Here is a 13,385-nt window from a genome sequence, read left to right as displayed (position 1 = left end):
TATACGTGTGGGCACGAGTCTACATGAAGCCTTGGGTTTTAGGGACAACAATGGAAAGCTGAACACGTCCGCGATAGAAATAAGTAAGAGACGGTTAGAGTATTGGTGGCAGAAAAGTAGAGATAAAGAACAAAAATAAATAATGGCGGAAAAATAAGGTCATTCTGCCTTAAGAGGCAGAGAGATGGACCGTGAATTTATATTTTTTGGTATAATAACATAGATTTAATCAATGTAGATAAGGTATTAGGCCAACATGAAACAAGGAAGCTTTTTTTTTTTTCTTCGAGCCTGGTGGCAGACATGTCACCGCCCCGTTTTAAAGGGGACGCTCATAGCATCCATCCATCCATCCTAGAGACGCCAACAACGCTAAACAACGCCAACGCTAGTTTTGAGTAAGCTTCGGAAAGCAAACCGTTTTATTGTGCTGTGAAGTGCGATTTTGCGCAGCAGCGTCAAGAAAATTTACTTAACGGGATAGAAGGAAACGCTGGTGTTAGCATTTCGCAGTATTCTGAGCGATGTCCCAGTCTGACGAGACAGATGTTTACGAGGTATGCGGTCAAATTCGGCGCGCCAGTGTGCGATACGTTTGAATTCCCCGTACAGTGTGCCTTGCAGACAGCTGTTTGCTTTTCGAATATTGAGATGCCATTTTCTTTTAAAAAAACTGAAATAGGTGGAGAAGATACTGAAGCACCGGATCCGTCGCCAAGGTAAAAAGAAGGTGGAAGAGTATCTTATAAGATGGAAAAACTTCGGTCCGAGTGAAGACACCTGGGAACCTAGGCGAAACCTCGTCGGTTGTGAGGCACTCTTGAAAGAGTTTGAAGAAAACTTAGCCAAAGCAGAGGTAAGTCTTCGTCCTCAACTACAGTAATGTTTACAATGTACAATTAAGGGACAAGTTGCGACTGCGGACGTCGTACGTAGTGCGACCGTCGAGGGACGCAGACGCTACGCATGTCGATATTCCTCACGATGGCGTTTTCCTTTCAAAAACTGAAATAGGTGGGAAGAAATCTGGGCGTTTTCACTGTTATGCACAGGTGCTCGTGTGTCAAAATGATTTGAGGCTAGGTCGTGCCACAAAGAAACATAGTGCATCCAGAAGTTACAAATTTCCTGTGGATACCGACAGGATGTTTATTTACCAAATGTGTCAGATGTTTCAGGCACCATGAAAATGTCTACCTGCTTGTTTAACAACCGAACTTTGAACAGCCTGACACTGGGCAAGGAAAAGATGCAGAGGACGGAGCTGTAACAGTGCTCTACCCTGTGCCCCCTTTCCTTCTCCTATGTCATGCTGTTCATGATTCTGTTATTAAACAAGATGTACAAACCACCCCAATTGAACATGCTGTTAAGTACTTGCATAGTCTATATTTGTTTGTGGCATGCAACAAGAACATAAACAGCTGTATATATTGTTTGGCAGGCTACAAAATTTGGCATATCATACCAACTTTAAACCATGGCCACGATGTCCAATCACTCCTCAGTCATCTATGTGTCTTCAGTAGCAAGTACACTATGCTATGCTAGAGGTAGGCAGACCCTAGATTGGATGATATGGTGGCACACTTCAGGACATCTACTGGGCAACGAAAACAGGACAGGCCTTCATGTAATAGTGCACTACGTTGAGTGTAATACACTACGTTGTAATAGTGCACCACTGAGTGCACTATGTAATAGTGCACTCAGTGGTGCGGAGTGGCAGTATCATTTCCTTTAAATTTTTTCAGGAGCTGCTGGAAAATGATGCAGAACCAAGGAATGAAGAAGGGACAGAACTGATGCCCACACCGCCGCCACAGAACTCACCTAGACACTTTGAAAGCGTTTTGGAGGCATCTGCTAGCAAAGTATTGTTGCATCTTCACCTTGATCATGAAATGCATTTTTGCTACATAAATTCTTTTAAAGGGACACTAAAGAGCAAAGTGATTTGTCTCATATTAGTAAAGTACTTTCTCACGATACCAAAAACACCACGCTTGCTGCGAGAAGACGCTTAGTAAGCGAGAAAACACGCAAAAACAAAATGTGGGTGGTGACGCCACCAGTTTCCGCACCATTCACCGTGACGTCACATGTTTTGACGGCGCCTACTCGGGACTACTTAGTTCCTAATCAGTAAAAACAAAGTACATTGTCCTCCGAGGGGCCCATAGACATAACATACCAAGTTTGGGGTAATTTTGTCGAGCCAGTGGCGCCAAAATACGATAAATACACTTTGAAATCATGACGTCATGTGGGGAGATTTCAGCGCGAAATTTAAAAATGAAACATTGACCTTGATTTTCGCCTCTATTAATAAACCTATGATGGTGAAATTAACGACATCAGAGTTCTCAGAGCACAATTTATCGATCTAAACCGATCCATTGTTTCTCTTTAGTGTCCCTTTAAGCATACCTTTAAACAATCACAAATTGGAATTGTTGCATTGCAGTCTGGGCTGCAACGGCTCAATGGAGGCGAATTGCTAGAGGCCCATGTTCTCGTATTTAGGAGCACGTTAAAAGAACCTCAGCTGGTCGAAATTTTCCAAACCCCCCACTACGGCGTCCCTCATAATCATATTGTGGTTTTAGGACATAAAACTTCAACACTTGTTATGAGCTTATAATGCAGTTAATGACAATGACGTTCCCAAGAAGAACTTGTCAGCCTAAACTGATTTGGTGTTTCACTATGGTGTCTGTTTAAAACAACAGTGACCACCATGGTGGCGTAGTGGTTGCGGTGCTCGATTGCTGACCCAAAAAGCAACTTGGTCGATGCCGGCAAAACATTTCAATGGAGGTGAAATGCTAGAGGTCCTTGTACTGTGCAATGTCAGCGCACGCTAAAGAATTCTGGGTGGTTGAAATTATCCAGAGCCCTCCACAACAGTGCCACTCGTAATCATATCATGATGTTGGCATGTGAAATGCCAGAAATTATCATTATTTAATACAACCACAGAATACTATCACCTGCAGCTTTCAAGAACACAGGGGTGCAACAGCTGTGCCAATTTGATACAATTCCTTATTTTTGCGCCAAGCTGAGCAAAAACCATAAAATTTGTTGCAATTGCGCCACGCTGCGCCAAAATGCCTGACCAGCTTCAATATTTTCTCAGTTGCGCAAGTTTTAGCGAGAAATGGAGGCCGCGTTGGTCATCTGCAGTGTGGGCATCATCATCCAATACAGACGCGCAGACCCTAACCCCGCTGCGAAAGAAAAGAAAAAAGTCAGTTTCACCGCAAGGACGAAGCAGTGAATGCGATAGCAACAAATTGTAATGTTATACGAAGTGAGGCTGGCAGCAAACTTTTTTTGTATCCGATCTCGCGTAACTCTACAAAACGTTGGTGTAGGAGAATACGGCCGCTCCAGGGAAAGATGCTCTTGCTGCACAGTGTCTTCGCCAGGGTGTCGTAATGAAATGTTTTTTGTTTCGGCTTTAGTTTCGTTCTACCGCAAAAAGTTCCGGTCCGTTTCTGTTCCGGAACGAAAAAAATTGTTCCATAACGGTTCGTAGTGTTTTTTTTTTTTGTATGGAAATTTTGCAGTTACGGTAATGATAGAAGACATTGGATTTTTGATGTAGTTACTTGCCCTCTTCTTAAGAAAGTGGGAGAAGGGTAAAACACGTTCTTCAGAGGAGCGGAAGTAACTGTACCACAAATTCTTACCAACTAGCACAAACCAGTATACCCTTCAAAGTCAGTATTTAATTTCTCAAAAATGAATTACGATTTTTTTAGTGGGCTCAGTGCTTTGTGTCAAGGGAGTGAGCACGTTCTCAGAAGCAGCACGTCATTGAGTGTACTCTCTGATGTGTGAAAGCATTGTTCTGATAAAAAGATCGCCATCCCTGCGCGGAACAGGCAGCACAGTCACAGGGAAAGCTGGAAGAGCGGACTTTGTAGAGCCCGTTGTAGAGTCCCTTGGGGCAACTAATACAAGTACACATGCAAGGTACCCACTACGCTAAAATCATCGTAAGTTTTATGAAGTAGCGAAGTTCCCAATATGCCATTTTTCGTCATTCTTCGGAGAATCGTGGTACCCGTTACACATCTGTAAGGCATTATGTGCACTTTGTGCTGTGGCTGATGATGATGAAGAATTATGGCTGAGCACTTTGCAGTTGGTGGGAAGCAGTGTTGCACAATGGGCGCCTCCATTCCATTCCAATTCCATTCCGGGCAATTAGAACTTGCCGTAATTCCATTTCTTTAAATTCCTCGGAATGAAAAAACTTAGCCCATTCCCACTCCGGGAATGGCCAGGCAGTTCAATTCCATTCCTGTAATTCCTCAGCGTAGGAAAGGCATCTTGATCGAGTTATGAATGAACGCCCCATAAAGCTGATGTCATCAGACGCATTAAGAACTGCAAAAGTATGCAAAACACGTTACCAAGGTCGATGGTGACATATCTCGTGCAGTACAACCATCCTACTTATTCCCATAGGGTAGTTCTCCCGCTACCTATAGTATTTGCATGGTCTGCATGTTTGAGCAAATGCTGATGTTTTAATATTGTTTAAGCCTAAATGTGTTAATGCTAAAACGATGACATAGCATATTTTTGTGCTGACAAAAGTAGCACTATTCAAGAAGACTAAGCAGTTTTGTCACGCGTCTGAAGAGGTTGTGAATATGGAGAAAGCTAAGGTTTAGTTAATGGGGAACAAAACCCTCTAGATCTGCTGGTATTAGTTGGAACAGTGCACCGCTAGGGCACCTTGTGCCTTTGCATCGAATGCGGAACACTAGGCCGCACTGCTTGTTAGCACTTATGCTTGTCAAGCGCACCTTGCAAGCATGGATGGTGTGAGGAGAACTTTCTGTGCTCACCTGTGCGCAGGTATGCAATGTCTTCCTTGTCAAAAAGATTATTTACGTGTGTCAGGTATTGAACTGCTCGTGAGATAAAGATCAGGCTGTGCATAGAGTATTTGTCGCTTTCGTGCGGGGTTATCAATGGGAACCAACGCGCAGGGGTAATTTGTTTCTCCCTTCAGTATCTGCTGGGATAATGCATTTGTTTGTACACTAACTTATGCCTCGGTTTGTAGTAGGCGCGCTGCTTATGAATGTACCGTGCTTGTAATCAGCCAAGCCATTTTAAAAATACCGCTTTATTGTTAAATTCAAGGCTTTGACTTACTAATGTTTGAAGTTTTAAAAACAGCACGCAGACGAAAACGTGCTCTATTTTCAGAAAAAGACTTAGTTCCATTCTCATTCCATTCCGTGCAAAAGGCGCTTAATTACATTCCCATTCCATTCCTCCAAGCGTTGTTCCCATTCCATTCCGGGGTACTGAAAATGTGGAACGATTCAGGAGTCATTCCAATATTAGAGTGGCAACTCCGCAACACCGGTGGGAAGCAATAAACCACACACTCTTTGCGCAGTTAGCATTGTGTGATGACTGGTTGTTATTTTACTCTTCTGCCACGCTATATTGCATGTGTTGATTCCTTGCCCAACATGACGCCTGTGTAGAGTATTTTTGCGAAGGAATTACAAGCACCAGCGTGGCACTGTGGTGGAAACTCGACCGCCACACAGAGGGCGCGGGTTAAAATCTCATACGATCCTAGAAATTTGTTTCTCATTTCATTTTTTCTTATTTCGCGCAATAGCGGTCACGGAAACCGGTGGCAGCGGACAGCTATGGCGCCAAAATCAGCTTTCACTGTAACAAACTTCAGCGCCGACAATGCCCTCTCCACTTTGGCCTGCGTGACAGGCGCACAAAAGTCCACTTGCGTTAATATAAACATCTCTGGTTGCCACTGTTTTCGTTTTTCACACAATTTCAACATATCTTTGCTTTGGGATTTCTGCCTGAGGTATGTGCTAATACTGTACCCCAAGATACGCACATTGCATGAGCTCAGTTGTGAAGTTTTCTCGTGAACCGAAAAACGATTGAAAAAATTTCGGTTTCACTCCGGAACGAAATAATAAATAAAGTTTCGGTTATGTTTTCGTTCCGGTCAAAAATATCTTTTTTTTTTTCGTTTTTGGTTTTCGTTCCATTCCGACACACTGGTCTTCGCATTGAGAGCGCAGCACGTAGAAGGGTATACGAGCTGCCCGCTGATGGCTGCCGAGATAGCGCGCGCGCCAGCGGTCGTGACCGCGCCCTTAGTATCAAAGTTTAAAGTTGCTTCTTGAGCGACGCTCCCCCCCCTCTCTCCCTCGCATCTTTTCATGCTCGTTCAAGACGGGTGGGGCGTTTCCTCTCTGCTTCGACGGCAGGCCTCCCGAGCGGAGTGGTGTTATCGCATGCACCCTCCAAGCAACTGAGATGGGCTGGTTCCTTTGATCTGTGCTTCAGCCGCATTTGTTGCCCGCACTCGCGCGCTTTTACCCGCTGTAGAACATACTATGCGCCGGAGGATGTTATCAATTTGGACTTTATACGGGTTCAGTGGTTCTCAAATTTCCTGATGCTTGTTTTATTGCATGCAGAACGCTTTTTAAGCCACTTTTGCCGCAGTATACTGGAGTCGTGTGGAAAAGCGTACTGCGATTTAGAAGGGGCTATTAGTACTAGCTATCAGGGACACAGCACATTTTGTTTCTTAATTACTCATACATGCATGCGCCGCATAATTACGAGTACTAGTAATATCGCCAACGTCTAAATAATTGGCAATCATTTGGAGCTGCTGTGTATGGCATTTCTGCTGCCTTGAGAAACAAATAGACAAAAACGTACGCTAGTTTCCTTTTTTTTCCACCCCCGCTTGCTCCTGTTTTACGAATCTCCCGAATTTCGAGGTTACCAGGTTCGCAGGTCCACATTAGCATTTGCAGTGCCTGTCGAATTATTTGACAGGCCCTGCAACTTGGTCGTTGTTCGTACTGCGGGGTGGCTTAACACATTGCTTTTATTGAAATAGCAGTGTTCACGTGCACTGTGCATGAGTTAGCTGATGTTGAATGGTTTGTACGTATTTTATTGCGATAGCAATTATATGGATACTCTCGACGGATTTTTGCCATCGCAGTCATGTCCCGGATATGTATATGTATGTATATGTATGTATATATATTGTAGCGGGGTTGCAGCTATGACTGTGGGGAGGTGTGCGAAGAAGAGGCAGACGACGTGTCGGTGTTCTGAGAATACACAACCGCCATCTTGACTGCTGGACAATTCCATATTGTAAATAAGTTAAATATATTCGTAACATTTTGGTGGTGGTGCTGGGTACTACGCAAGACGGAACTCCGCAGCGGACATGTCCTTGACAGCCTCAATATGTCAACAGAAAGCAACTCTGCTGCTGCCGCTTCGACCGCGACTCCAGTACAACCGGTACAGCCGGTACAGCCGGTCGTATTGACTCAACGGCGCGATCCCGGTAACTTCTGCGGCACCGACCGCGTTGACGTCGATGACTGGATTGCGAAGTACGAGCGGTTTGCAGCGGTCTACAGGTGGGACCCTACAATGATGCTCGCCAATGTTGACTTCTATCTCTGCGGAACAGCAGGCGCGTGGTTTCAAGCTCATGAAGCTGACTTAACAAGTTGGGATGCCTGTAAACAGAAGCTTCGCGACCTATTTGGTAGAGCCGTCGGACGCCAGCGGGCCGCTTCTAAAGAACTCTCCTGTCGGGCACAAACTTCCACCGAATCATACGTCTCCTACATCCTTGACGTCCTGGCCCTTTGCCGTCGTGTCGACACCAACATGTCAGAGAGTGACAAAGTAAGCCATTTGCTCAAGGGAATTGCGGATGACGCTTTTAATTTACTTGTGTCTAAAGACTGCTCAACCGTGGACGACATCATCAAAGAGTGCCGCCGGTTCGAAGAGCTGAAGAGTCGCCGCATTGCCCAGCATTTCATGCGACTTCCGAACACGGCCGCTACATCATCCTGCGAGGACCTTCAGCCGCCATGCGGTCAACCGCCTACCAACGAGAGCGTAGTTCGCATCGTGCGCCGAGAAATCGAGGCGGCGGCGCCACCATCTTTCCTGACGCGGCCATCTGATGATCCTCGACCAACGATCTCGTTGATCCAGCAGGTTGTGAGGGAGGAGCTTGCAAATGTCGGACTGCAGCCGGTATGTTCGTTGACGGAACCTCGTGTCAGTTCTATAACGCCTCCTCGTGCACCGGAAATGTTGCGCCGCTATCGTGACCCTGCCCAGTGGAGAACGCAGGACGACAAGCCGATCTGCTTTCGTTGCCACGGTGTAGGACCTATTTCCCGCTACTGTCGTTCTCGCACCTTTCCATCTCGCTCGTTTGCTGGCTATCGACGTGACGACAACCACCGGCCCCTGCAGTTTCCCGCTCGTGACGGTGGACCATACGATGAGGCTCCTACGACATCGGTCCGACGCTCCAGCCGTTCGCCGTCCCCACACGATCGTCGGTCCCGGTCACCTCAGCCCCGTCGCCATTCGTCGCCTCGCCCTACTGGACGCCCATACTCGGAAAACTGAGCAATGCAGCTCCCGGAGGTGATGCTGCATTCGACCCCCGACCTGAAAACCCTCTGCTGACCCTCACTACGGACCAGAACCTGCTTGCTGTGGAAGTGGACGGCCTGCCCGTTACTGCCCTCATTGATACCGGCGCACATATTTCTATTATGAGCTCTGATCTCCGTGCACGATTAAATAAGGTCCTTACGCCGCCCGAGTCCCTATTTGTACGTGTCGCTAGTGGGGGAACTCCGGCTGTACTCGGAATGTGCACGGCACGTGTGAGGTTCTCCGACCGCCAGACGTCCGTTCTGTTTCATGTTCTCGCTCATTGTCCTCATGATGTCATCCTCGGACTCGATTTCTTGTCTGACCACTCTGCTGTCATTGACTGCTCGGCCGGTGTTGTACAACTTGACTTGCCTGCGTCCGCCGACGTGTCGGAGGTGGTTCAGACGAAACTTTCGTGTGCTGAGGCTGTTCGTCTGCCACCACAAGCCCTAACTTGCGTCGCTGTTGAACCATATCCCAGTGTACCGGATGGGGATTACGTGGTCTCTCCCTCTCCCAGTGTTCTACTGGCCCGCAACGTCTCCTCTCCGTACACAGTTGTAACTATTACAGCGAACAAGACGTGCCTTCCTCTTCTGAACTTCGGATTGAGCCCTCAAGTCCTACCACAAGGCATTGCTCTCGCTACTCTGTCACCGTCGTACGAGTGCCAGATCTCATCGGTGTCACCCGAACTGCCCGCTGTCGTCTCTCCAAACCCGCATAGAGTCGACGCAGTCACCTCTTCTACACTGCACAAGAACATAACCAAGATGATTGCCTTAGACCTTTTGCCCTCTCAAGTTAAAGACCTCAGTGATCTCCTTATGACCTACTCTGACATATTTGACTTTGACGGTAGGCCCTTAGGTCAAACCTCGCAAGTCAAGCACCGCATAGATACCGGTGATGCAGCTCCAATTCACAGGCGTCCTTACCGAGTTTCACCATCAGAGCGCCAAGTTATTCAACAGGAGGTCGACAAGATGCTCACAAAAGGCATTATTGAGCCTTCTTCGAGTCCGTGGGCTTCCCCTGTAGTCTTAGTTAAAAAGAAAGACAACACCTGGCGTTTCTGCGTGGATTATCGTCATTTAAACAAGATCACCAAAAAGGATGTCTACCCGCTTCCTCGTATCGATGACGCCTTGGACTGCCTTCATGGTGCTACCTATTTTTCTTCGATAGACCTACGCTCTGGTTACTGGCAAATCGCCGTAGACGACCTCGACCGTGAGAAGACCGCCTTTGTAACGCCTGACGGTCTCTACCAATTCAGAGTCATGCCGTTCGGTTTGTGCAATGCGCCGGCCACGTTCGAGCGGATGATGGACACGCTTTTGCGCAGCTTTAAATGGTCTATCTGCCTTTGTTACCTGGACGACGTCATTGTATTTGCTCCCACCTTTGAGTCTCACCTCGACCGACTTTCGTCTATTCTTTCCGTGTTTCGTGCGGCTGGGCTACAACTTAATTCATCGAAGTGCCACTTTGGCCATCGCCAAGTTGCTATTCTAGGGCATCTCGTCGACTCATCTGGCATCCGACCCGATCCCGACAAAGTTCGCGCTGTCCTCGATTTTCCCGTACCAACTTGTGCCAAAGACGTTCGAAGTTTTGTGGGCCTATGCTCATATTTCCGACGATTCGTCAGAAACTTCGCAGATATTGCGCGCCCCCTCACTGACCTTCTCAAGAAGGATGTGCCATTTTGGTGGGGTCGTGACCAAGCCAGTGCTTTTTCCCGCCTCATTACGCTGCTCACCACACCGCCGATCCTCGCCCACTTCGACGCGTCCGCTCCAACCGAGGTCCGCACCGACGCTAGTGGTTATGGCATTGGCGCTGTGTTAGCCCAGCGTCAATCCGGTCATGATAGAGTTCTTGCGTACGCCAGCCGGCTCCTTTCTCCTGCCGAACGCAATTACTCTATTACTGAGCGCGAGTGCCTGGCGCTTGTATGGGCAGTTGGTAAATTCCGCCCCTATTTATATGGTCGCCCTTTCACCGTTACCACAGACCACCACGCTCTATGCTGGCTTTCAGCACTCAAAGATCCAACAGGGCGCCTAGCTCGTTGGGCTCTGCGCCTCCAGGAATTCACGTACACAGTGGTCTACAAGTCCGGCCGTCTACACCAAGACGCCGACTGCCTTTCTCGGTACCCCGTCGACGATCCAGACCTCGTAACGGATGACACGTCCATCTGTATTTCCTCGCTCTCCGCTTTCGGCAACATCGGTGACGAGCAACAGCGTGACGCGTCCCTACGAGATCTAATCACCCGCCTGAATACTGACTCGACGGACAGTTTGCTTCGCATGTTCGTCATCATCGACGGCATTTTATACCGCCGGTACATGCGCCCAGTCGGACAAGAACTACTAGTTGTAGTACCCACTCATCTCCGCTCGACCGTACTTCAGCAACTACATGATGTACCAACGGCCGGCCATCTTGGTGTTGCCAGAACGTACGACCGTGTCCGCCGACGCTTTTTCTGGCCCGGCCTCTACCGTTCCGTACATCGTTATGTCGCTACTTGCGAGTCGTGCCAACTCCGGAAAAAGCCAGCTGTGCACCCTGCCGGGCTCCTTCAACCTATCAACGTACCTGCTGAGCCTTTTTTTCGTGTCGGCCTCGACCTTTTGGGACCTTTCCCACTTTCTAACAACGGTAACAGATGGGTCGCCGTCGCTACGGATTATTCGACCCGTTTAGCCATTACGAGACCTCTCCCGAGCAGCTGCGCTACAGACGTCGCCGAGTTTTTGATCCACGACGTCATCTTACATCACGGCGCTCCTCGTCAACTCATCATGGACCGAGGTCGTTACTTTTTATCCAAGGTAATCGAGGACCTACTTCGCTCTTGTGCAACCAAGCACAAGCTTACGACGGCCTATCATCCCCAAACGAACGGACTCACAGAACGTTTGAATCGCACGATCACTGACATGCTCGCCATGTATGTCTCGACTGATCATCGCGACTGGGACATTGCGCTACCCTTTGTCACTTTTGCTTACAACAGCTCGCGCCACGACACTGCTGGATATTCTCCCTTTTACCTTTTGTATGGACGAGAACCGACCTTGCCGTTCGACACGCTCGTACCCACCCCTGCCCACCTGTCCACCGAATATGCTCGCCACGCTATTAGCACAGCCGAAAAGGCCCGTCAGATCGCCCATCGACGCCTTTCGGAATCGCAACTCCGCCAGAAACATACATACGACAGCTGCCACCGGAACGTTCGCTTCAATCCGGGTGACCTCGTTCACCTGTGGTCTCCGTCTCGGCATGTTGGCCTGGCCGAAAAACTTCTGCCCAAGTACTCCGGCCCTTACAGTGTGCTACGCCAGGTGACTGAGGTCACCTATGACATCGCCCCTCTGGACCACACGGCGCCCTCTACGTCTTCCAACGTCGTCCGCGTCGCTCGCCTGAAGCCGTACCTTTCGCCCACCACCTGCTAACAAGCGCCGAGTCGGCGCTTTCGCCGCCGGAGGTCGATGTAGTGGGGTTGCAGCTATGACTGTGGGGAGGTGTGCGAAGAAGAGGCAGACGACGTGTCGGTGTTCTGAGAATACACAACCGCCATCTTGACTGCTGGACAATTCCATATTGTAAATAAGTTAAATATATTCGTAACAATATATATATATATATATAAGAAAGGCACAAAGAAACATAAAAAGAAGAAAACAGTCTGAAGTACCCGACCGGGGATCCGAACCAGCAACCCCTCGCTCCCCAGCGCGCTGCGTTAGACAACTCAACCACACGCCATGTGTGTGCCGGCGAAATAACGGTCAGCTATTTATGTTCACCATTTACCACTAACGGTACGCAGACCTCGGAGGAGCTTGAGTGTGTTTTCTATCACACTACGCTCCTACATTTTCTTTCAATTTGAAAACTGCCCATGAGACACGCACAACAAAGTGGCCCCTTTTTCTACCCACTCGTGGTGTAGAACGAAAAAAAAACACCGGGCACACCTGGTTTCAGACGCCCCCGTGTGGCAGGAGACGCAGAGGGGTCACTCCACGCGCTGCAGTTTAAAAGAAAAATAAATATCTAAGAGCGTCTGATTCTCCATTGTCGACACACAGTCGTGGCCAATGTCCCAGAGTGGGTGTGTGCCATAATTTTGAGGAAGCAAACAAACATTGTCAACACTTGCAGCGCATTGCTCAAGCACAAAGACGTAACACCTGTGACAGTTGTTAATTCTCGCTTGTCCTGTGTATACCTGTGCATTCATTTCGGGCGTCCTTCTTTGTGCTTCAGCGGCGTGCTGCAAGTATCGAGCTGCTTGTCATTCTTCACGTGACATTCCAATTTCTTGCTGCCACATTCATTGGTTCGCCCTTGCAGTGAAACTGTGACTTTTTTTGTTTTCTTTTCTAAAAGCAAGCCTTCTTTGCTATACTGCTCCAAATTTGGGATTTCATGATAAAAATTCAGGTTTTTTTTTTTTGGAACCTGCTCCAAATTTGGATTTTTGTGCTCCAAAAGTAACATTTTGCTGCTCCAAGAATTGTACCAAATCCTATTTCTGCTGTTGCACCCCTGAAACATCACTCCAAGGTGAATGACCAATTACGGAGTCAGTTGAATATTGGGCCAGCCAGATTCAATTATTATGTGGTGCCTATGATGTGTGCAAACCATTTTGTGATGCTTCTGAATGCATTTTGACCATTTACAGATTGCTGTATTTGGGGCTGAAGCAGCCTTTTTAATAAATATCTTTTTTTTTATATAAACAAACCTCAATTTTTCCATAATCACCCACTAAGATATCCAAAATCTAATTCCAAACTGTATCATAGCCACTTCACTTTTAACTCCTG

General features: G+C 47.7%; 1 protein-coding gene across 1 annotated transcript in view; it reads left to right on the top strand.

Moving 5' to 3' along the window:
- The first annotated feature begins 356 nt into the window (after positions 1-356).
- Positions 357-13,385, top strand: part of LOC119377771 (uncharacterized) — a 31,236-nt gene continuing 18,207 nt past the window's right edge. The window contains exons 1-3 of the mRNA XM_037647100.2: positions 357-557; positions 683-856; positions 1,755-1,874. Coding sequence (XP_037503028.1) covers positions 525-557; positions 683-856; positions 1,755-1,874 — 327 coding nt within the window. The 5' untranslated portion in view covers positions 357-524. The remainder of the gene's footprint in view (positions 558-682; positions 857-1,754; positions 1,875-13,385) is intronic.

Source organism: Rhipicephalus sanguineus, chromosome 1, assembly GCF_013339695.2.
Source record: "Rhipicephalus sanguineus isolate Rsan-2018 chromosome 1, BIME_Rsan_1.4, whole genome shotgun sequence".
NCBI classification, from domain to species: domain Eukaryota; kingdom Metazoa; phylum Arthropoda; class Arachnida; order Ixodida; family Ixodidae; genus Rhipicephalus; species Rhipicephalus sanguineus.
This window is presented reverse-complemented; position numbering and strand designations above follow the sequence as displayed.